This window comes from Peromyscus californicus, unplaced genomic scaffold (assembly GCF_007827085.1).
Source record: "Peromyscus californicus insignis strain IS unplaced genomic scaffold, ASM782708v3 Scaffold_7__1_contigs__length_154581171, whole genome shotgun sequence".
Taxonomy (NCBI): Eukaryota; Metazoa; Chordata; class Mammalia; order Rodentia; family Cricetidae; genus Peromyscus; species Peromyscus californicus.
Window position 1 is genome coordinate 11483969 of NW_026294595.1, and position 24785 is coordinate 11508753.

At 53.1% G+C, this 24785-nt stretch overlaps 1 protein-coding gene across 7 annotated transcripts in view; it reads right to left on the bottom strand.

The window, feature by feature from the left end:
- Nucleotides 1–24785, bottom strand: part of Col5a1 (collagen type V alpha 1 chain) — a 154718-nt gene that overhangs the window by 57157 nt on the left and 72776 nt on the right. For all 7 annotated transcript variants that reach the window (XR_008215058.1, XM_052724382.1, XM_052724381.1 and 4 more), the window contains exons 10-27: nt 23217–23258; nt 22971–23033; nt 21628–21702; nt 20118–20210; nt 17955–18011; nt 16717–16770; nt 16365–16418; nt 14982–15035; nt 13717–13770; nt 12222–12275; nt 10663–10707; nt 8972–9025; nt 8279–8323; nt 7646–7699; nt 7409–7453; nt 6398–6451; nt 1505–1549; nt 973–1026 (exon numbers count right to left, since the gene is read on the bottom strand). Coding sequence is in view for 6 of the 7 variants with exons in the window: in XM_052724382.1 (XP_052580342.1) it covers nt 973–1026; nt 1505–1549; nt 6398–6451; nt 7409–7453; nt 7646–7699; nt 8279–8323; nt 8972–9025; nt 10663–10707; nt 12222–12275; nt 13717–13770; nt 14982–15035; nt 16365–16418; nt 16717–16770; nt 17955–18011; nt 20118–20210; nt 21628–21702; nt 22971–23033; nt 23217–23258 (996 nt within the window). In the remaining variant the exon portion in view is untranslated. The remainder of the gene's footprint in view (nt 1–972; nt 1027–1504; nt 1550–6397; nt 6452–7408; nt 7454–7645; nt 7700–8278; nt 8324–8971; nt 9026–10662; nt 10708–12221; nt 12276–13716; nt 13771–14981; nt 15036–16364; nt 16419–16716; nt 16771–17954; nt 18012–20117; nt 20211–21627; nt 21703–22970; nt 23034–23216; nt 23259–24785) is intronic.

Here is a 24785-nt window from a genome sequence, read left to right on the forward strand (position 1 = left end):
TTCTCCTCCCTCCCCCCTCGCCAGGGCAGCTGTGTACGTTGGGTCTGCAGCAAGGCTGGACAGAGAGAAAGTGCCACAAAGCAGACGGGTGATTGCAGCAGCCTTGATCATATTTCTATAAAGTCTTCAAACCTAAGAAGTCATTTGTGTGCCTGTGCTTGTGTACGTGTGCACACTCACAGGGGCACACCTGCGTTTCCTTTCATGTCGGGTTTGAAGGGAGGAAATGTTATCTTGTTTTGCCGGCGGGAAGCCTGGAGCTTTGAGATGCTGCTAAGTCCCTGTTATGGGGGAAGAAAAGGCCCTGTCCACACTCATCTTCTACAGAGGAATGTGCCTTCGCCCTGGGAACCTCGGAACTCGAGATTAAATCTTGCAGCTCAGAGCAAACACAGTTAGTGCTGGAGGGACAAAAGGGACGTTGCTCTCAATATTGCTCTGGCATTCTGTGTCCCTTAACAAGGTTCCAGGAATTTCTACCAGCAGAAACATGATTGTAAACAAATGGACATCTCCCATAAACCCTGCCTCCCAGGGAATTGAGAGGACACGCTGGTCTTTTCCCGTTTCAAACATGCCAGTGGCTCAAAGGACTGTTTCTGGGTTTCCCCCAGGTGGCCATGCCCCTGCTTCATGAGATCTGCCCCCTGGGAGAGGCTCCTGAGATCAGCCTGGTAGGACAAATGGTAAACGTAAGAGGATGGCCCAGTGCCACCTGCTTCCTCACAGGCTGACTAGGAGCTAGTCCCATGCTCTGTATCAGTCTGTCCCCTTGCTGGCCGGCTGTATTTTTACCTGCTCAGATCTGATGTCCAGAGTCCCAGCATCTGTATACTGAACTGGGGAGCCAGGCCTCTCTAGAGTGCCTGGAGTGGGGCTTAACCACAGCGCAACTTCCAGGAACCAGCCAGGGCCATGCACCCATCCCACCCTGACTCCCAGGAAGACCTAGAGCTGTACAGTCCCTCTTACCTTGACTCCTCGGGGACCCGGGTAGCCAATGGGACCCTGGGGACCAGGAGGACCCTAAAACCAAAGGGAAGGAACATTAGCTACTTTCAGGTGTGAGCACCTGGGCATCCTCCATGGGACCGTGCAAAGCAGCTCTGTGGGATATGTAGGAGGCCCTGCCCGAGGTCCACACTAATGCTGATGGAGGAAGCTGGTGGTGCCTTTCAAAGAGCAAAATTGTCTGAGGACAATCAGATGCCGTGTCCAGCTCCAGGAGACCAGGAGGGGATGGGAAAGAGATAGCCATGTAACATAAACACAGCGCTGGTTGAAAAAAGACAAAGAAGCATGTCCCCATTCTAGGCACCTTGTGGTGAAGCAATTTTGAGCTGAGGGGAACAGGGGTATTCTGTTCAGGGAAATGACATCCTTCAACAGTCAAAAGACCTTCTTAATAACTGACCAGAGTTTTCAATGTAGGCACGGTCCTCCACCCTGCCTGGGAGACCTATTCAGAGACTGGCTGTCGGGGCAGGGGCCAGTGGGTACCTACCTGGCCTCCTTTCTCTCCTGGAGGACCTTCTTTGCCAGGGTGCCCCTGTCACAAGAGAGAAGGTCTTCATTAGTTAGCCACCTGCTCAGAAGGAGGCCACCTATCTCTACAGCATTTACGTCACAGTCCTCCAGCTCTGCCCAGGAAAATAAAAGAGAGTCAAAGATGTCTGGACAGGCAGTCACGTTACTTCCATTCCCTGGACCTCGGCTGCTTCATCTGCAAAATGGGGAGAAGCAGTGTGGCCCTCCAGTTGGCTGGTCATGGAAGGGACATGAGCTGAGGAGGGTATAGCAGCCACCCAGCCTGAGACCAGCCTACCCTCTAGGGCAAACATCACAGACCACAGAGGAGATTATGCCACCACTCAAGGTCACACCAGCCAAAAGAACCTTCAGGATCAGAATCCCAAGTTCCCAGGACAAGCAAGGGCCACATTGTTTGCCAAACAACAGTTAACTGGCTGTTTGGGGAAACTGATGGCAGGTAGGGTAGAAAGAGGGCCATCTTGTCACCTGACTGAGTGCATTAGCACCCCAGTTTTTCTCGGTTGCATTCCAGTGGGTCCCTGGGGCCTGGGAAACTAAGCCAAGGTGAGAGGTGGCCCTGCAGAGGCACCTGTGCCTTCTGGTCACCTCCCACCTAGCCACACTTGGGCTAATTACATCCTCCAGAACGCAGCATAGGCTCTGTCTCACCAGGCTGACCCTGGGGTTAGAGCCCTAAGTTCCCAAGCTGCAAGCCACGGGTAGAGAGGAAAGTGAAAAGACTGCTCATCTACAGACATGCAGTCCCGCCACCTCCATTTTCCAGAAAATAGAGGCCAGGCAACGGAGAAGGGGCTCGCTTCTACCTCTGGATACACTGAAACTATTGTGCACGCTTGCCCTCTCTAGGCCCACGCTCCCTCTTGTGAACAAAGACATGACAGACACATGTTCTAGCTTGAGTGGGTTAAAGATCTGGGGCCCTAGACACAGGCTCATCTCTTGGGCAACAGATAGCCATGTGCTCCATTGCTTCTCTTCATTGATTCTTGCAAAGAGCTTAGCAAGTGAGTTGGGACACAAAGTTCCCATGTGGGGAGCCCAGTGAGCTTTGAGAAAAGCTGAGGCACCCCTAGGTGGACTGTGCCCGCTGCTCTGGCCCCGGGGACAAGCCCCTGCCTTGCAGAAATGACAAACATGTTTAAGGCACCAGAGGCTCTTGGTGGACAGCAAGGAGAGGACGTCCCACCTCAGGGCAGCCAGAAGGGTAACTGTGGTCTTCATCTCAGTGCCCACCAGCCACAGACATGGATTTGCTCTGGAACCAGGGTGGGCGGGCACTACGAGAGGTCATATGCCAGAGGTCATAGGACCTCTGAGACACATGCAGCGACCCAGTTTCCCTCTGTGTGTGCAACTCCTTCAGGGACGTGTGGGAGAGTGCACATGCTTACACCACAGAGAGCCTCAGAGACACCAAGGAGAGATTCCCTAGGCGCTCAGCAAGCACCAAGCAGAGTGTGCCCAGTAGGAGCTAGTGGGCACCATTGCCATGGCTGACCAGATGCCTTAGATGGGTATCAGCTGTGTTCTAGAAGGAAGTACCACAGTGGTGAGGCCCAGGGCTCATGTTTCTAACCAGGAGGCTGAGGAGAATAGAGGAAAATTTAACACTGACAAATCTTCCCGCTGTGCAAGGCGAGGCTGCGTTCTCTCTCTGCCAGTGTACATTTTCCCAATATTTTACAGTGAATGTTACTTTCATAATGGAAAAATAATAAAGCTTAAATTATTTGTATTTGATATTTTTCTGATTAAAAAAGTAATATATGTTCATTGAAGACAATTAGGAGAGCGGAAAAGGAAATTAAACTCCTCCACAGCCCACCATGCAGAGCCACGAGGCTGGTCGGGGGCACAGGTTTCCCATCCATTTTCTCTGCATGTGTGCATACAAAGTGGGCCGGTATAATATGATCCGAATTTAATACTGGATCATGAGCACTTTCTCCAAACCTTGGATATTCATTCACATTTTATTTTTACTGGCTCCATTTACCCATCATTTTGCTGTGTGCTGTGGAGAATTAATCACATTTCAGGGCACTAGGTAGGACTTGAAACTCTCCCCCTCTCTCCCCCTCTCTCCCCCTCTCTCCCCCTCTCTCCTCCTCCCTCCCTCTCTCCCCCTCTCTCCCTCTCTCCCTCGCTCCCTCCATTTGTGTGCATGTTTGTGGGAGTGTATACACCTGTGTGTGACTGTGTGTAGAGGCCGGAGGTTGACGGCAGGTTCTTCTTCCTTGATTGCCCACTCTAACCTTTAAAAAGGGGGTTTCTTATTGAACCTAGAACTCTCTGATTCGCTAGACTGGCTGGCTGGGAAGGCCCAGGGACCTTCCTGTCTCCTCTTTCTCAGCCCCCAAATTACAGGCATGCACGGCTATGCCCAGCCTCTACGCATCCTGGGATAAACACTTTACTAACTGGGCCATCTCCCTGGCCTGTCAATCACTTCACAACCAAACTAAACAAATACTAGAGTGAAACAGCCTCAGCACAAGCTGGCCTCTTCAAGGTTTATCAACAGTAAGCTGCTTTTATAAGGAGAGCCATCCATCTTCCCTTCCTTCCAAACACATGGACAGCTGGATCTGGTTAGGATCCCCGATGTCTTTCCGGTCCATCTGCCATCTTTGGGCCCTTCCCAGGGAGAAAGCAGTCCTCTCCCATGGCACATTTTAAAGCTCCAGGGTTGGAACTGACAGGATGTAGAATTCCTTGGGAGACAAACCCCCGGGCCTATCTGTGAGGGAGTTTCTAGATTAGGTTAGCTGAGGTAAAGACTCCCTCTACCTATGGGTGACCCCATCCCATGGGCTGGGGCTCTGGACTGGATAAAAAGAAGCAAGTGAGCTGAGCATCGGCATCCATCTCTCTCTGCTTCCTGAATAGGGACACAATATGACCAGCTGCTGCAGGCTCCTGCTGCTGTGACTTCCCGCCGTGATGGACCGCACCTCCCTCCAACTGTGAACACCTCCTTCCTCAAGTTGTTATTGCCAAGCATTTTGTCACAACAACCAGAGAAGAAGTTAGTACAGCCAGGAACAGAAACAGAGAGTCTCTAGGCTGGGGGGCTCTCGGTTCCACCCACAGAATGTAAAAGGAGGCTTTGCTCAGGGACCTGGACTCTCAAGAGCTTTCAGTGTGGGGAGAGGAAGCCCAGGCCAGAACCAGCCAGGTCTACTGAGGCCAGAGGTGTGTCTGGTTGTGGGAAGGACACAGCCACTCACACCCAGACCATCTCTTCCCTACAGGAGATGCGTGACGCCCGGCATCAGACTTCCACCCGTGGGGATCACCCACCACAGGAAACTGACACCAGGGAACCACGGTCGCGTGACCTGTGCTGGCCGGTGCGAATGGATGGAGCCATCATCTGCCGCTTCTCTCACCTCACTGTCTACTAGAAAATCTGTCGTTTGTATCATTATGTTTTTTTCTTTTTGCAGCACAAAAGAAATGACAGTTCAAGGACAGACAGACACACAGTGAGACACCAGTCACTTCGCTCCTGAACTCCCCATATGTCCACACGGAGATGGCAGTGACTACACTTGTCTTCTCAGACCAACTAAAGATAACGTGGGGTCTAAGACTGACTGGCCCACGTGACCCTCTGCGTGGAGAGGAGTCGACAGATCATGGTGGACCATTCCCTTGCCATTAGCGCACTCAACATCTCCATTCAGTTTTTTTTTTCTTTTTCTACTTTTGCATGTGAGTGTGTGGTGTAGCTGTGTGTAGGTGAGCACATGTATGTGTGTGAGCACACAGAGGCTCCAGGTTGGTGTCAGGAGTCCCCCTTGATCACTGAGGCAAGGTCACCTCGACCCAGAGCTTGCTGATAGGACTAGTCTCGTACCCAGCTTGCTGGGGTGAACCCCCCCACCTCTGTTTCCCAAAGCTGGAATTATGTGTGGACACCATGACCACCCAGCATTTGCATGGGTTCTGTGGATCTGTACTATGTCCTCACGTTTGTGCGGCAATCACTTTTATCACGGAGGTATTCCCCTAGCCCCCCCCCGCCCCCCCCCCCCCGTATTTAGTTTTTAATGGTGTTATTAAAACAATAAACGGAACTGTCATAAATAATTAATGTATCTCATCTTGCTTTCTGAGATACATCCTTTCAGTTTCGCTAAACACTAAAGAGCACATGGAGCCGGGAGGAAATAGTTGGGGAAGGGCGAGAAATTGGAGGGGTGGATTTAATAATTTCCTTTAAAAATATTTAAATTAAATTTAAAATTAAAATTCCCTCAAACCAGCAACATCTCCAGGCAGAATGGCAGCTGTGGGTAGACACACACACACACACACACACACACCCCTAACTGCTTTTTCTTCTGGGCGCCCCCCCTTTCTGCACAGCTCGCCCCCCAGATTAGACCTGTCACTCACTTGCTATTTCCAGGCCCTGTCTAATCTGGCTCCCAGCTGTGCTCACTGCAGACATACCCCCCTCCCAACAGCTTCCCCCCAAACTCAGTGTGTGAACACTAAAAATACCTCTGGCACACCCTGCCCCTCACTTCCCACACCGGCGACACGTGTGGCGGCTTGGAGCCCAGCCCGGTACTCCTCACGGTTTCAAACACGATGCCGAGTTCGGGGGACTGATTCGCACACCCTAACAAGAAAGTCACGCTCCCGCTGTGTCGTCACATCCCCTCCGTGACGGGAACGTGGTGGGAAAGCTTGTCCACGATCTAGTCATCACTCAGCACAGCGCACCAGAGCACGTGAGCTCCTCCCACAGTGGCTCAGGACAACTGAAGCTCCCAGTTCCCCCCCGGGGAGGAGAGGGGCTTCCTGGAGAGGGATGGGGGCCACTACTCACCGGGGGTCCATCAGCGCCGGGCATTCCTGGGAGACCTGGTTTCCCCAAAGGACCCTAGTACAAACCAGACAGTACGTGAGGGGACACCTTTGATGTCTCCTCCTTCCCTGGCATGTCAGCCCTTCTCCATAGTCCCCCCCAAATAATTCAGACATTGTCACTCAGGATGCCTGCTGTGGTCCTTGCTCCCAGCATCCAGTTCTCTCTGCACTCAAAGAGGCGCCTCCTTCACCAGAACCTTCAGTTCTGCTATGGGGGCACCCCACCCCCAATCTTCATTCTCCCTTACATCTCCTGAGCAGATGCTGGTTTCCTGGGAGCCTTCTGAAGCTGCTCCTGGCACAGTGCCTTCCTTAGGTCCCCTCCAATGGCCCCCGTGGAATCCCTCCCATGGCAGGGCAGCCACAGGGCCACTGGACCGCCCACTATCCCATGACATTCTCAACAAGGTCCAGGTCTGGCACAGCCTGGCTGTCTGCATTTCAGAAAGTGCTCCCAGGAGTTGGGTGCCCTCAGAACCACTCAGAAGTGCTTCTTGCTGGTCAAGACCTAGACATTTTGCATTTCCTGATATAACCCACGCCTGGGTTCTATGATGCCATTGGAAGGGCTAATGTCCCAGGACATGGTAAGTGCTAGAAGTCTATGTGCCAAATTTACCAAAACTCAACTAAATAAGATGCCCAATTCAATCTGAATTTCCAATAAATGGCTCATAGTTCATACTCGACAGTGTGTGCTGGTTTGGGGATTTCCCCTCTCTGGCCCCTTGCTAAAACTGGCACCTCCACACATAGATGGAGAGTGAGTGGATGTATGAATCAATTAACAAGAAAGATTTAAGAGCCTCTCTGAGGCTGACATGCTTGGTTCCCAGAGGGCTAAGCTTGGGGGCCTTCTGCAGAGCAAGGTGTCCATGCCTGCTAATGAAGGCCAGCAGATCCCCCAGGCCTGGAAGTATGGCCCATGGGCAAGGAAGTTCCTCTGCACACACCCAGATGTCCCACCTACCTTTTCTCCTGGAGGGCCAATGGCACCCTGGGGGCCCGGAAGACCCTAGGGAGAAGAAGCAACAGGGGGGTGAGGAGACTGACCAGAGGATCCCTCCTCATCCTCCACCATCTTCCCACTGATCGCCCCTCATTCCAGGCACCAACTATGTTGGTGGCAGAGCTGAAGTCTGTCTTCCCAGACACCAGAATCTGTGCCCCACCCCATGCTCCAAGCTACCCTTCCCAGGACACTCACCTGAGCACCAGGATTACCCTGCTGTCCGGGGGGCCCAGGCTCTCCTTGGGGACCCTATAGGAAAACAGAGGTAAAGGCCCTGAGAAGAGGGTCTAGGAACCGCACCCCATTTTGAGGAACCCCATTTTCACTTCTCATCTTCTCTTCCTGCTCTGAACTGTGCAGCAGTGGCCCCCAGAAGTCAGTGTGTGGGAACAGCTCCCAGGAAAAACAGACTCGCCACTGAAAGTAGGCAGATCCTTACACACCCTTAGGATTAATACTTGACTCTGAAAGGGGGGTATGGACTCGCACTCACACCCCAACACCCTTCCAGGCAGAGTGTGACAGGAACTGAGCAGGAAATATTCTATTAGTAGAAAAGTGTGCCCTTGAAATAGATATAGAGCTAACAGACCCACTTCCTGGTGGAACTGACTCCTAGCTAGGCTTTGGATAACAAATACCAACTTGAAATTCTGACACCAGAGGCTTCTGCCACCAGAGGGCAGCACCGAGCCGTGGGCCAGAGGCTAAGGTGCCCACTCTCCTGCCCCAATTCCCAGCTGATACAGACCTCCACAGCCAAGCATGGACTGGACTGTGCCCACAGGCCATCACCCAAAGCCAGGTCATGTGACCCCTGGGACTCACCACATTTCCTTTCGGGCCAGGCTGGCCATCCATACCAGTTACACCCTGCAGGAGAGTGATAAAGAAGAGATGTTTCAGCTCAGAATGAGCAACTCCACTCCACATGCTTGGACATGGGCCTGAGGTGACTACTGGCGGGACATTCTCCAGGGAAAGGACAGGCTCGACTCTCCATCCCTCACAGCCAAGCTACAGACCGTTAGCTGAGCCGTCGGGCCCCAGCACCCTCATATGAGCAGATCCTGAACTCTAGAAATATCTTTCAGAGCAGCTGAAGAGGTAGGGCCGGTCTCACCCACCGAAACAATGCCCCAGTCAGAACCAAGAGCCTTGCATCCTTCCAGAACTCCCAACAGAGCTTCTGGAAGGTCTCTGAAGCAGAGGGACAATGTGGCATCCTGAGGCATTGCTTATGACCACACACACACACACACACACACACACACACACACACACACACACACACGCCAGCAGGTGCTGTGTGCCAGAAAGGGAGGTGGAGAAGTCTAGAAGAGCTGCAAGGCTGGCTACCTCAACCCTACCTACCCATTTTCTGGTTCTTCATGTATGAATACGAATGACCCACAGCCCCTCATACCTACAGCCTCACACCATGGTCAGCATGGCCTCGTGGCCCCAGTGCCACCTGGCGCCACAATGTGGACACGTACGCCAAGAGGTGACAGAACTTACCGGAGGTCCTGGAGGGCCAGGAGGCCCTTTTGGCCCAAGCAGACCACGTGGTCCCTGCAAGAAGAAGGGACAAGGAAAAGTGAACCCCAGCTGGAGGACTGCCCTGCCTGTCTGCTCTGCTTCTCTCCCTGCACAGACCATGTCCAGTACTCTACACCCTGAGCTCAGATGGTGAATCCAGAAGCCTGAAAGAGATGCCATTGTGCCCCACTTATCCCATCCTCCTCTTGACCTGGACACTGGGAATCAGAATCAGGGGCTTCCTGAAATAGAGGGGCTCAGCTGGGCATCAGGAATGTCCTCAGTGAAGGGATCTTTCTCATCCACCTGCCCCTGACCTCAGGGAGGTGAGCACAAAATCTCTCCACAGAAAACTCATGAAATTACATTGCTCTGCTGAATCCATAGTTTATCACTGAGTTTTTCTTCAGTCTCTCTCCCCAGTGACACACAATGCTGTCATTTCTGGAATGACGGAGGTCAAGGGATCAGGGAACAGGGTCAGAAGACAAAAGGCCTGTGAGGAACTTCAGGGCCTTTTTGGGGACAGCTGCTTGGGAGAGCCACAATGCCTCTCCTGGGCATTGACGGGTCGTGCACAACCCTACACAGGGGCCTGGTCTGAGGCACCACTGATGTCTGGGGTGGATTGGGGCTGTAGGAGAACTGCCCACCTTGGGAATTATAGGCTTCACCCAAGGCACTTGGATCTCAAGTGCCCTTGATTTTAACAGAACCTTTTTAGATGGAAAAACACAACAGCCTTTCCTCACATTCTCGGCGTCCTAAATGCTTCCTTCATTATTTTAATACTTAAGTCTTACAAATGTTTTTGAGATGCTAATAACCCAGAAGGCACTGCTTAGTGTGTGCTAAGGAGAGCAGCGCTGATGGATCCTCCTCAGTGGCCAATCAGACATCTAGGGTATCATTTCATCCCAAGTGAACCTGAGCATGCCGATCCCGCGCTCTGCCCCGTGCGGCGTTTATGGCAGAGCTCATCAATTAGCTTCACCAGATGCAAACAGCCGCCTGACTTGGATAATGAAGGTAGGTTTCTGAGCATCAGTGAATGAAAGGTAATTAATGTCCTTTCACCCTTGTGGAAATCTGCTTCAAGCCTAAATACAAGTTGGCTGACTGAAGGGAGCTTTTCCTGCGGTGGGTCAGGCACCACCCTGGAGGGTGCAGTCGCCAGACCTGGGGCAAGCTTAGGCCTAATCAGTCCCCTTGACTGTCCCAGCACTATATGGCTGCTGACTGAACACCTGCCATGGCATCCCGGACACCTATCATGATGTCCTAGATGCCCGTCAGGTTACTTAGTTGCCTGCTTTGATTCTTGCAGAACATCCACCATATTGTGCCTTCCTGTCTACTCTGACACACGAGGATGCCCACCACAGAATCTCTGAATGTCCTCCGTGCTGCACTTGGGTGCCTGGCATAATTCCCCCGGAACTATGATGCCCCTGGGCATTTTCTCTAGCTCTCCAGGGCCCAGCTTCCTCCTGTAAAAAGGGTCAGTGTACATTCCCTAGAGTTGCCTAGCCCCTAGTGTCCTCCTTCTTTTCTTTCCTGGGCAAATGTCACCTGCCTCCTTCCTCAGAGCAAGCTCTCTAATCTACTCCACACCCATCAATTCCTGACTGTGCAGCTGAGGCCCAGAGTCCCACCCATCAGCGACTTACAGGCTCCCCGGGCAGGCCCCTGGGCCCAACTTCTCCATCATCACCCTGTGGAGGAGAAAGAAGAGGATGTTTAGGGACACACTTTGAGGCCTGGATACCCAGAGGCCATCCCCTAGTACCGCACAGCAGGGTTCTGCCTGCTCTGCTCAGGATATGCTGATTTGCTAATGCTGCTCCCATAGGAGAGGCTCCTGTCCTCACTCTGGAGCTGCAAGGGTGCAGGTACTGCAGGGGAACAGTGAGGCTTGGAAGCAGGCCCTGCTTACCAGCTACATTCATAGCTGCAGCAAAGGCAGCTAGGCAGAACACTTATGGAGTTCAAGGCCTTGGCCACCCTCATGAGTAATAGAAATTGAGGAACAGGGGCATCAGAGGAGGGACAGAGGAGCCCCGGACAGACTGCCCTGAGCTCAGGGTCTACCAGGGTCCAAAGCAGCCAGTGGCAAACTCAGAAGAGCCTTTTCCTCCTGACTCCAGATGGGATGTTTGCCCTGGTTCCACTGGGTCACACCCATGGCTGCATAGCCAGGACATGTCTTCCTATCACACAGCTCGGCTCTCCTGCCTTCCTCACACACAAAGACATACATGCTCACATACAGCCTGCCTGCACACATGCTCATGTGTGCCTACATTCAATATATCTACTCATAGAGACATAACTGTGCAGCCACACACATAACATACATACATACCTATATCTCTCTCTCTATCTATATTTGGACACACCTAGGAGTACATTTTTGCACATACAAAACACAGTGCACCTGTGTACACGAAACATAGATGAGCATATAAATGCATGCTATGAACCCACACTGGCATTTACTAAATCAAGAGGGTGGGCATCCAAAAGTACCCCTCTCCTTCCTCAGCTTACAGCTGATTAGGCCAAGGCCCAGAGAGGGGAAACTCCTCGGCAAAGTCTGAAATCTGGAGAGGACAATGCTTCTCTCCCATTTTCTTGGGGTTCTTGAGCTTCCCAACAATGGTGCAAGGAGCCCATAGATCCTGTCACGCATTCTCTGCCACGCACATCTGTGCTGTGGCCTGAGTATAAGCTTAGCCTCCAGCCCCTCGAAGATACTTGAGATGGACACTGAGGAGCCCTCTGGGTACAGAAGCCTGACTCCAGCCCTTCCCTCCCTCCTCTGTTCCTATATTCAGTTGCTTTGCCCTTCCCTACCTCTGGGGCCAGAGATAATGACTTCCCCGTCCCCCCCGTCCCCCCCCTGCTCTCCTCAAGCCCTTGCTTCTCCATCTGACACCTCATTTAGATGAGATCAGCAGAGATGCAGAGCTCATTAAGCCCCTGGCATCTCCCCTCCACGGGATCCAGGACACCTGCCTCCTACAGTTAGAAGCTCCGCTTCTGAGACCCATGACAGTTTGACCCTCATTGGCAAGAAGGATAAGGTAAAATGAATGCTTGTGCCTTGCTTCAGTCTCGGGAGCACACAGTCACCTCCCTGGGCCAACATGCATGCTTCCTTTTCCCAGCACCCTCGCCGACCCTGCCAGGCCCACGCTTACAGAAAGAAGGATGCTGAGATACATACCCTTTCTCCATCATCTCCTGGGAGTCCGGGAGGGCCAGAAGGACCAGGGTCACCCTAGTAAGTCAACCAGGGTCAGTGTTAGCCATTGTACAGCAGGTTGTTTACAACTGTCCCAAGCTCCTTTCTCTGTCCCCTGAAGTCTGACCCTGAATACCCCCAGTTTTGCAGGCTAGTTCCCTTGGGAGGAGGACGTATGCAGTCAGTCCAGAGGCTGGCCACAGAACCTTGCACCCAAGCCCCTAAGCTTTATGGCAGCAGAATCACCAGACTGAGCACCTAGCAGGGTTAGCGGGAGACACAGACATCCAGGCACATGGTGTACTCAGTGTGAGGGAGGGTACCACAGAAAGGTACCGCCCTGGACCAAGAATCCCTGAGGGTCAGGGCTAATTTACCTCATGAAAACCTGCAGTTCCGAGTCTTGCCTGTAGCAGGCGCTCAATGTGTGCTCTCATCAGTAGGTCAAAGGACTGCATACCCACCTCCTACCCCCAAAGACCGCCATTGGTGGCTGTGAGTTTGCCCACGTATATGCATGATTGTATTGTTGCATCCCTATATGCATGTATATACATCCATATCTGCCTGTATGTATGTGTGTGACTGGATAAGTATGAATGTCTGTGCCCATGTGTACCTGTTTACATATTTGTGTGCTCCTATGCATATACATGTATATGCACATGGGTGTCTACATGCCTGTGTCTGTGTGTACCTGTGTGTGTATGTGCTTGTGTGCATATATATCTGGGTCCTATCTGATTACGCTTACATACATCTCCATGTTTGTGTATGTGTATATGTGTGTGTGTGTGTGTGTGCCTGTGAATATGTGTATATGTGTACACATGTGTGTGGCTAAGAATGTGTGTATATGCATATGTGTGGATGAATATGTCTCCCTGTGTCTTTGTGAGTATGCCTATGAAGGTATCTGTGTACATGTGTGTAACACATACACATGTACCTGGATGTCCCAAACAATGCTAAAACTGACCAATAAACTCACTTCAAGGTAAAGCAGGTCAGAGAGGATCCACTCCCAGCTATGGGGAGAAAGGCGGGCAGGCACCATGGTGGCCAACTCCAGCCCTCCTTAGCAGCAGGCTCTCGATACTGCCCCACCATCCCAGGTCCACAGCCTTAGTGTCCGGACTCTGCAGCTTGCATGCGGTAGCTGCTTGGATTTCCCATGCACGTGAAGCCTCCCTTAGGTAGAAAGTGGTCTCTAGAAGGCTCTAAAACTAGTTCTAAGACACGTATTCCCTCATCCTGGGGTGAGGCAACTGCTGGGCTTGATCATAAACTGCAGTAGGAAATCCAACTTCTCTGGGCTAGATCTACATCAACAGGGACTTCATTCAGGGGTCAGTTCCATGAGCAGTCACAGTGCTTTACATGGGGACACCATGAAATGGGGGAACCTGGCCCCATGTAAGGAACCTGAGCTTGTTGGAAGGAAAAGACCCTCCGGAATCCCACAGCAAATACTCACCCTGTGGCCCTTCTCTCCAGGCAACCCAGCCAGGCCATCAAAGCCACGGTCACCCTGCAAGGACAAGAGAGCTACATCAAACACCCACAGACAGCAGGACCTGGTAGTGGCACCCTTAACTCGGCACCCTGGACCCAGTGTCCTCTCATGGCCCCTGCACAGGGCTCCTGCCTCAGGCCACTGTGGAGTCTGCACATGCCACCTCCTCTCTCCCAGTGAGGCGGAGGTTAGAAGGGAGGGGCACTGCCATCCCCATGCCAAAGGCCAGGGCATCCTTGGGAATGTAGGCGTGCGATTCATCAATGGCCACTGCCAAGTCAGCCTGTGTTCATTTGCTCTGAGTCGCCCCCTGCTGGAGCGGTCCCATCTGTCCTGATGGCTGCAGCCTTGTGTCACACACTGACGCTCACACTCACTGGTGAAGGCCCCAGCATCTTCGCCTGCAGAGACCCTGGCTCCTATCCCCCAGCCTCACGGAGCCCAGGATCAGCATCCCACCTGGTGGGTGTATAAGTCAGGTAGGATGAAACCGAGAGCAGGGCATTTGAGGCTTTTCATGACTTCGTAGTTAAAAGGTCATCAACTACTTGACAGAACAGTAAGATTCTCCTCCTCCTGTCATCCACGGGGCCGTCAGTGTTCATTAACTCAGGGCTCACAGGAAGCATCCAGGACTTTGGAACCAGAGGACCCAACACAGATGTACTGAACAGTGACAGCTCCTGGTGACCCAGGCACAGGGAGAGAGTCCATACAGGATCATGGGAAAAGGGATGAAGCCAGGATCCACAGCATCAGGAGGAAAAACAGCTGTCACATGTCTATACAAGTCCTATGCGTGCACAGGAGCCCCTGATCACCCACAGGTGTGTCTACTCACCCCCACAAGGCCCAGGTCCTGACTTCCTAAGGCAGTGGAGGAAGACTCATGTCCCATAGACTTGGGATCATCCGGCCACTCATGCTCCCAAGGGTGTGGCCTGCTTACCTGCACACTCCCAAGGGGCTTTCTCACAACTGGAGCCACCCCACCTCACTTACTGCCCATATGAAGGGGACACCTGCCCCTTTAAAGAGATTGACTCTCGCCTATGTAATTCACTTGTCAATCTGTCTCCACAACACACACCGGAAAGACTCATCCAAGTGAGTCAGCACTCCCTCTAGTCACACTCATCAAACATGATGGCTATGTCATCAACATGATGTCGGGGAGGACAGTGAATGTGGTCCCCTGACATGAGGAGGTGTGGGCGACAGCCTACCTTGGGGCCTGTTTGTCCAGGCATGCCTCTAGCTCCATCACTCCCAGCACGGCCCTAGAACAGAGAAGACAAGCCGTCCATATGGAAGAAGAAGCATCCCGCCACATCCTCTGGGAGCAGTTTCCCAGCAAGCCACGCTGAGGGAGGAGATCATGGAAAGCACTCCCGCCAAGGGCAATTGTCTGGAGTCATCAAACTGGACAGGGGACCCAGATCCAACAGCCTGAGGCCATGCCATACCATAACCACTGGCCAACAAATAAGAATATAGTGCTTGTCTCATTTGGACTTGCCCAGGAGCCTGATGCTGCCTGTCCTTCTAGGCTTGGGGAGGGTGATGGGAGTTGGGAGGCCCAGGACAGGGAGCTTGTTTTTGTGGCTCCAGGGACATGCTAATGACAACCATAGGAAGCTCAGCTCTTTGCTACTACTGGGAAGAAAATTAAAGACCAAAGATTTGTGGGAACAATAAAGGCCTCTCTAGGTCCATCTGAGTATGAGAGAGTCCAGAGGATGTGTGTCCCACTCAGACAACACAGCGACCTAGAGGCAGGGTCTGCACCGTGACTGGTCACCCGTCTTGTCATCTCTCACACTTGCTTCCCAGCCATGAAAAATATTCAAAAGCAAGCCCCAGGGTGCCTGGTTGATTGCCATGGGACTGAAGGCCGAGCCTGGACCTTCAGAGTCTGCTATAAAGGCTACAGTCACCACAGGGAGAGGCACAAGGGAACAGGGACTCCCTGCCAAGCCCCTGCTCACTCGTGAGGCACACCAGCCTCTTCTTCCTCTGTCTCCTGTAAATGACTGATCATGGTTGGGGGTGTGGCCTGTGGACTCATGGTCAGGCTCGGAGGCCATGCAGACAGTGGTAGCTTTGGTCTCTATATGAAGCACATGAGAAGGTCTGTTTGTAGGAACGGGACAGGTTAATTAAGACTTTCCTAGCCTTCCCGGAGTGTGGTCATCACTTTTAAATGGTGTGGCATCTTGTAGCAGCTGTGTTCCTGAGGAAACCAGCTGGATCCATCCAAGAGGACACCATTCTCAACAGGAAATCCCAGGAGGCTAGAGGGCTGAAGGAAGGCCTGAGCGGGAGCCGAGGAAGCCATTTCTAGAGAGGAGGCACGAGGTGTCCCCAAAGACAAGGCCTACTATCAACCATCAACAATGTGGATCCAACTGCTGTGACCTGTCTGGGAGATGGCTGTAGAGACACGTGAGCCATCTCAACCCTGGACACAGCATTTGTTTTGAAGCAGCGGCTCAGACACAGCTTTGGATGTGGACATGGGACAATGAGGTGCTGAAGGGGACAGTCTACTTCAGGTCTGGGCACAGATGCTGTCCCCATACCACATGCTCATAGCCCCTAGCACTTACCCGTCTTCCAGGCTTCCCTGTTGGGCCAGGTGGACCTTGCACACCTCTCGGACCCTGCCAGAAATCAGAGGACAAAGCATCAGGGCATGTCCCTCTTCTAGGGAAAGAGAACATCCATCCCCATGCCTGTCAACCTAGCCTAAGGCTTTGCTGTCCCAGTTGCCCCCATGTGGGCATCTTGGGGACAAGACACAGAGCTCCTGCATTAAGTGGGGGTTATTGACAGATACAACAGAGAGCTTGTGCTATGGTATCAAAGGACAATTCTTCCTGATTTTGTTGGAGAATGGGATCACCCCAGCAACCAGGAGCCACCCTCCTGAGAGCAAAGCAGAGGTAGGTTTACACGTACCTGAGGTCCCATGTCTCCTGGCTCGCCCTTCAAGCCTCCGCTCCCAGGGGGACCCTAAGGAGACAGTCTCGGATTAGTGTGTCCTCAGACAAGTGACACAGGACCCAGCAAGGCTGCTCTGGGTGGATACTGTGTGTGGAGCAGGCAGGGAGCCCCTCATCACGAGGCTGGCCTGCCTACAATGACAAAGGGAAAAATATGCCTTCTGGGAGGCAGGGGGACCTGCAGCTGCCAGAGTCTCCTCCTGGTTCTTCACAGAGCCCCAGGGGACGGAGCTCACAGAGCCCATGAAGTCCTGAGAGGACAAGCTGGCCCGTGGTTTGTGACAGCCCCCAGCTTGGAGCACACTGAGTAGCCTATGGTCCAGCTCAAGGTAAGACCTCCGGGGAGACTGGCCTCACTCCTGGGTGCAGGGTACTGAGCCCAGACCTAGGGGTGGGAGGCGGCACATGGCAAAGTCAGCCAGGGGTCCAGTGGTGTAAGAATTCTGTGTCTTTGCACTGGGCATTCAGTTCAATGGTAAAGCGCTTGCCTAGCAAGTGCAAGGCTCTGGGTTCAGTCCTCCGCTCTGGAGGGCAGGGAAGTGGCTGTGTCCTCATAAGGGCCTACTCCCAGTCCCCAGAGCATGCATTTGACACTTGGACGACAGTTGAGTGTCCCTGGATACATGACATCCACGCTGCAATGCGATGCCCCAGAGGAGAGCCAAAATGAATTAACTAGACCCCCCCACCCCCACCGCCACCCCTCACACTGGGGTTATCTTTGACCCTGGGACAGAACTGTAAGGAAGAAGACCCCAGAAAGACAGAAAAACTGATTCCTCATGAGCCAAAGGTGCAGCCAGCATAGCTGTATGGACTCAGCCTCTGAGAACATCTCCAGGCCTCTAGCACAGCAGCCCCTCCCCCACCTGCTGTGTACCCTGTGACAGAGAAAAGTGAAAGTAGCCTAGAGTGTGTGCTTTACAGGGAGAGCTTGGAGCTCAAGGGTAGAGGTGGGGAGGGAGTACCCCCATCCTCCCACCATGCTTAAACTGAGGGCTATTTCCCAGGAATCCCCCGACACTTCAAGTGACCTTGAACATAGCCATCGCCCTGACATGTGCTCCCACAACGGGATGGAACAGTTCTAAGAGGCCACCTGTCTGAGCTGGCTCCCAACTGGGCACAAAGGTGCTGGGCAGAGGGCCATCCAACGTTCTCCACCAACCGGCCCCAGACCTGCCAATCACTCACCATGGGGCCGGGTCTCCCGGTAAGACCCATTGGACCAGCTGGTCCCCTCAGTGCCAACTGCAAAGGAAATGGAGGAAGATGAGAAAAGGGCTATCGGTGGACCTGGCCTGGTTTTCTGGCTCCTGACCTGTGACACGTGGCCTAGGACAGGAAAGACCGGAGGTTCACAGAGGTCTCACCCACTCAATTCTGGGAATCAGGGCACAGAGGTAGAAGTCAGTGCAACCCACTGCCTCATTGTGGGCAGGGTCCCCGGTGCCTTCCTCTCTTCCAGCCCTGTTTGGAAAGGCCCTGTTTGTGGACCCCCCTTGTACCAAATCTGAAATGCAGTCTCCTTTCATGGGCTGGGCTGAGGTGTGTATTTTCCCTGTGGATTTGGACTGTTTCATTTCCTGAGAGAGGCACTAGGTACTCTCCAGCAATGAAGGAGGTGTGTGTGTGTGTGAGTGTGTGTGTGTGTGTGTGTGTGTGTGTGTGTGTGTGTGTGTGTGTGTGTGTATGTGTGGTGCACGGGAGAGCCTGTGGGCCCTGGGCTCCTGCTCACACACTAACCCTCAACTTGGTGTGACTCCTGCAAGCCGCCACACAGGCTCAACTTGTCTGCCCAAAGAATTCTGTTGCAGGATTCCAGGCCCCACCACAGTGCCATCTTAAGTTTGGAAGATTATTTTGCATTTTAAAACTATCCGGAGGCTAGGGAGGTGGCAAACTGCTTGCTATGCAAACATGAGAATCTGAGTTAGGATTCCCAGCACACATGTAAAAGGCCAGATGTGCCAGTACCTGTCTCTGTTCCCAGTGCTGGAAGGCAAAACAGCTGGATTCCTGGAGCTCCTGGCCAGCCAGCTTACACAAATCAGTGAGCTCCAGGTTCAGTGAGAGACCTTGTCTCAAAATAAAGATAGAGACCAATAGAGGAAAATACCTGACATTCATTTCAGGCCTCCATACACATGGACACACATGTGCAAATATACCCATACACACAATAATAAAAATACACAATATTAAATGTTTTTAAATTTACAAATAAAAATATACAATACTAAAAATATTTTTAAAAATTGGGGCTGGAGAGATGGCTCAGGGGTTAAGAGCACTTCTTTCAGAGGACCAAAGTTTAATTTTCCTCACCCACATGATGGCTCACAACCATCTGTCACTCCAGTTCCAGAGGATCTGATGCCTCTTCTGGCCTCCATGAGCACCAGGCACGCACATGCAGGCAAAACACTCACAGAGAATAAAAATAAATCTTAAAAAAAAAAAAAATCATTCAAGCCCTCTCTCAGTTGGCTTTGATAAAATGCACATAGAAAAAGAGGCCAGCCAGGCAGGCACATGTCAACAAACCTAATCCCAGGGAGAGCCTCATCCGATTTGGGTTTATCACTGGCTACTCTGTTCCATGGCAACCACACAATACTGAAACTGTCCTTCAGGTACCCCAGTGCACTCTGGCCACTAATGTCTCCTCTGCACTGCACAGAGTAGTATCACAAGGAGTTCTACGCTGGCCTTATCCACACTTCACCAGGGGACCACCCACCTGCCCACCCCACCGGGCAGTGGCAACATCAGGCCAGTAACAGGCAATCAGCAATCTGGAGCCACATTCTTAGTGATGCCATCTACAGATGTGCTCACTGGGACGGAAGGGACCCTGGACCCAGACCTAGTGCCCCTGGGCTCAGTGTGAGAGACTCTGGACCCAATGCAAGAGCCTCGGGGGTCCATGAAAGATTCTGGGCCCAAAGTGAGGGACCCCGGGTCCACAAGCTCTTTCCTAGGGCGTGTCCTTACACTCAACCCCAACCCCAGCCCTGGGAGACTGAGTCAACCACCTAGCACCCCCACCTGGAGCCTTGAGAGTTCCTTTCCCCATGGCTAGCCCCAAGTGCAAGGCCTGGCCCAGAGGTGAATGTCTGCACACGGCAGAAGAGGGGTTCACTGGGTCAGACAAGCTGCAGAGGTCCAGAGGCCTCTCACCCCTCTCCTTGGACAGGGCACCCCTGAAAACTTTCCTTAAGCTCCCTACATTCTCCAGCTGTACATGGAGGACCCAACCCTCCTTATGCTCCTGACCAGGCAAACTGTGAGTCAACCATGCAGCCACCGAGGCCAGGCTCCACCACACAGAACCCAGGCATCCACATTACTTACCCTGGCTTGCTGGAGGATAGCCTGGGCCTGGGACTCCTGGGCAGAGACCATGGGGCCCTTAGAACCAGCATCACCACCACCTCCAAACCGGAACTGCGAGAGCAAGGTGAAAGGGTCACTAGGGATGGAACATGGTACCCACTCTGATCCCAGCATGAGGCCTTAAGTAAAGCAGAGACTCCCAATCCCAGAACCTTTATGCACACGGCCCTGGTCCACAGCTATCACAGCCCTTCTGAAAGCCTGGACATCTGAAACCTGGCCTGTGCCCACAGAGGACTTTGGGTCTTCATTGCTTTGCAGCCTGAGGAACCACAGACCCCCACCACTGCAAAGAATAGCCAGGGGTCAAAGAAACAGGGCAAGGTCCAAGGGACCTGCAAGGGACACCGTGGTTCCACGTGGGGTCTCCCTCAGTGTGACATGGGAGTAAAATGCAGTTGGTGCTCTTGTTCTGAGGCCTTAGGAAGAGAACATGGGCACCAGATGGCACTTTCTTTAACATCTGCCCTCGGGAGGGGAACCTGCCAACTTCCCATCCTCCTCCATACCAGCCGTCCCAGGAGCACTGGACTTAACTAGTGCTGGGAACATAGTCCCGAGAGCACAGTGCTGAGGACACACGGACCTGGGAACACAGTGATGAAGGCACAGTGCTGAACACAGTCCTGGGACACAGTACTGAACACAGTCCTGAGGACACAGTGCTCAGGCACAGTGAAGGAGATGAGGGGAAGGAACACAGTTAAGAACACGGTGGCTGAGGGGCTGGTCCAGCCCTGCCTATGTCTGCTTCTAACTCCTTTCCTTTTCCACGTTTGTTAGGCCTGACCTACCTAGAACCCTCCATTCTGCGGGCACTTCTGCAAGGGCCCAGTTGTTCTCCAGAGGGTAGACAGGAGTCCAGGGCCTGTATCCCTCCCCTCATGGTCTCCTGTAACTGCAGAGACCCCAATGCCAGCAGCAGTGGTTGGGTGCTGGCTACCAAGACATAGATGTCTAGGAAACGTCTGGCCTTGGAACCTGAGGCCAGGCTGGCCTTCAGCTACTCTCTGAGCCTGGAGTCTTTCATCTATGAACAATTGGCCTGAGGGACCATCCTCCTCTTGTTATAAACAGAGACTATTACATAGGATTCAATAGCAACTCCAGTGAGTTCCAGAAGGTTCTAGAATAAACCACCACAGCTACAGAAGATGATACCTAACCACAGAAGTAGCTTCCAATGAAGCTCTTGTTTCTCTCCCAGTCACTGGTTGACTCTTTAGGGAGCCCAGAGTCTATCCAGTGACAGAGGGCCTTGCAGCAGGCTTCCCCGGGAGTCTCACCCAGAGAGTGGGACCGTCCTTTCTCCTCCTGGTACCAATGACGGGCTGAGCTATGTGGACCTGTGCCAGCTGCAAAGACCACCCACCCTAACCCCACTCCTGGGCTGCACAGGTCGCTGCACACCTACCCCTTCCAGGACCTGCCCGCTGCACCCCCCTCAGCCCCAGTTAACAGCACTCACCGGCAGCATGAGCATGGTGCCTGGGGGACCGGGCAAGCCGTCAGCCCCAGGAAGACCTGGGCGCCCAGGGGGACCCTACAGGCAGACAGGGAAGGAAAACTGGTCAGAGAGACAAGAGGACAGAGCTGAGCGGCAGCAGCGAGAATGAGAGGTCAGAAAACAGGCAAGCAAGCACAGAGCAGCACAAGACTCCGGAACAGGAAACGTTCTAGAAACCCAGAGAAAGAAGCAACCATGATAGGGGGCTGTGGACCCAGGACCCCTCCCGGTCTTCCCTGTATCTACCTAACTTTACCATTTATCCAGAGTTGCTTAAACCACATGATATCCTCGACCACTGCCTGGAAGAGGCCATAGCCAGCCGAACACACTCCATGACACCCTTCCATGAGACCACACCATCATCTGCCTTTCTACTTCCTGCTTAAACACCTTACTGTGCTGGGCCAAGAAGCAGCTCCAGGGACAAATGCCTGTTCTTTTTTTTTTTTTTTTTTTTTTTGGTTTTTCGAGACAGGGTTTCTCTGTGTAGCTTTGCGCCTTTCCTGGATCTCACTTTGTAGACCAGGCTGGCCTCGAACTCACAGAGATCCACCTGCCTCTGCCTCCCGAGTGCTGGGATTAAAGGCGTGCGCCACCACCGCCCGGCTCAAATGCCTGTTCTTAACACATGGACATCCTCGTCTGCAACTTGGCTGTCTGATTATTAGTGATGACATTCATTAGATGAGCAGGCAAAAAAGGAAGGGAGGAAGGGAGGGAGGAAGGGAGGGAGGGAGGGAGGGAGGGAGGGAGGGAGGAAGGGAGGGAGGGAGGGAGGGAGGAAGGAAAGAAACTCACGGGCTGCAGTACTCCAACTCACCACCAAGTGTCGGTAGGAGCTCACGGCCCAGGGCATGGCTCACATCCCACCCAGAACAAACTTCCCAGCCAGTGGCTTGATTTCTAATAAGAGGGGCTAATGCGAGAACTAATGGAGGCTCCAGGTCAGTAGTTGCCTGTGAGACACAGAAGCACCAGGGTCCTTCGAGCTTGTCACACTCATGTAGGACCACTGCCGAGGGCTGCCTGCTGGCTGCCTCTGGACCCAGGTTGGTTCTTAGACTCCCGGCACAGGGCCAGGTGAGAGTCAACTCCACAAAGATCTGAGGGGGTGACACTGGATAGCCCTGGGGAGAGGGGCAATTTGAGGAAGTAGTAGATGTTCTTAGTGTAGTTTCTACACTGAAAAACAATGCAGGAGGCAGAGCAGGACGGAGAGAGGAAGAACCAAAGCAAGAGGAAGAAGGATGCGCAGACAACCCCACAGAGCATGTGGTCTTGGACCTAAACCGGCCTCTTACCCTTTCTCCAGGGTCGCCCACTTGGCCAGTAGGACCCGTAGTTCCTGGTGGTCCTGGAAGACCCTGGAATTGAAAATAAAGTCAAGACGGGTTTCAGATATGGCCTCGGGGCAAAGACCTTCCCTTCCAGTTAAGTGAGAACAGAAGAGAGGCCAGGGAAGTCCCAGGCCCCGGTATCTGCAGAAGTGGGGAGATCCCCCCTCAGTACCTCCCACAGGTCAGAGGGCAATAGAACCAGACACTCACAGCAGGGCCTTCAGGGCCTGGGGGCCCCTCTATCAGCATGCCCTGCAGAGAGGAGAAGAGGACACCTGAGATCAAGGGCCCAGCCCAGCCCAGCTGCTGAGCTGGTGGAAAACAGTCTAGATTTACAACAGTCAACCGAGGGGTCAGTTAGTCCTTATAGGGCTGGCTCACGGGCAGTGGCCTGTGGTGGGGAACACACTCTTCCCGTCTTCGCATTCCACAGGCTCTCCTCAAACACAACTTTGACACGAGCACCACAATTCGCCAGGATGAGAGAAACGGCCCCAAATACTACTCCTGTCCTCTGCCTCTACCTGAAGAGTATCCAGCTACCCAAGGGGTAGAACAGACCCCAGGACCAGGCACCCAGGTGGACTGACAAAGGCTGAGGACAAGGAACTACGTGGGCTGATGGTAGTCAGGACACACCCAGTCCCTCCTCCTAAGTGCCCAGCACCCTGCTGAAGTCACCTGACCCACAACTGCCTTCTTCCCATCATTCTTGAACACAGGTTCCATCCTGTCTCCTGCTCTCACTGTGTCCAACCCCAAAGGGGATAAGGCCTCCTGTTGCCTATTGGCCCTGTCTTGAAAGAAGGGCTGTTCTGCTCCGGGATCTGCATTTCTGGGTGCCCCCCTTCATAAAGCACCACTCAGACTTCTCTTGGTCTCCACCCACCCACCCACCCAGAACGATCTGAGTCCCATGCACACTTTAGGAGAATCTGTGCTGGGAGGGTGGGGTGGGGATCTGCACACGAGGCCTGCAGCTGGTACCCAGAGTCTGGGGCAGGCTTTGCGGGGGTAGCTGCAGGACCCTGTCATGACACTTGTGTGCTGTACAGGCTAGGCAGGTGTGAGACATGCATAGATATGTCTCCCCGTTGGCTCTCAAGACTGCAGGAATAATGGAGGGAGTGGCTGGAGGCCTTGGCCTTGAACCAGGTCCCTTTCTAGTCTCCCAGCCAAAGGAAATAGGAAGGGCTATTCTGCTGAGATAATGGGTGCCATCATGCCTCCCATATGTCTTTGAAAGTACGTGACTCTCTTCTCAAACCTGGGCTTTGCTCTGACAAGCGAAAAGACCTACTCAAGTGTAAGTGTGAGACCTGAAAGGCTGGTCACCATGGCCAAGGAGGTGGGGGTGAGGCACAGCTGACCAGGGGCTGCAAAGTACCCTGCCACACAAGCCTTATCCACCCTGCCTCTGAGGGTTCCTGGTCTCTGGGAAGCTATACGCCATGTTTACACAGATGCGCTAGGAGAAATATTTGTGCGTGCGATGTACACAGAGAACTCATCCAAGCGGCTCATCTTCCCACTTCCCGTTTCCCCTGACAGGCAGCTGGGAGGACTCAGAAGTGGAGAAGGGATTAAGGGAACCACTGGCCCTGGCAGGGCCCAGGAGACAGCAGCTGTCTTTCCAGACACACACACTGTTGTTCTGTGGAGCGGGGGCAGCATCGCAGGATCTCATAGGAGGCAAGCCCCAGATCACCCCAGGTCAGAATAAAAAGGAAGGCATGTGGCTAGAGGAACCAGTCCCTGGTCCCATGGCCTTCTGAGGCA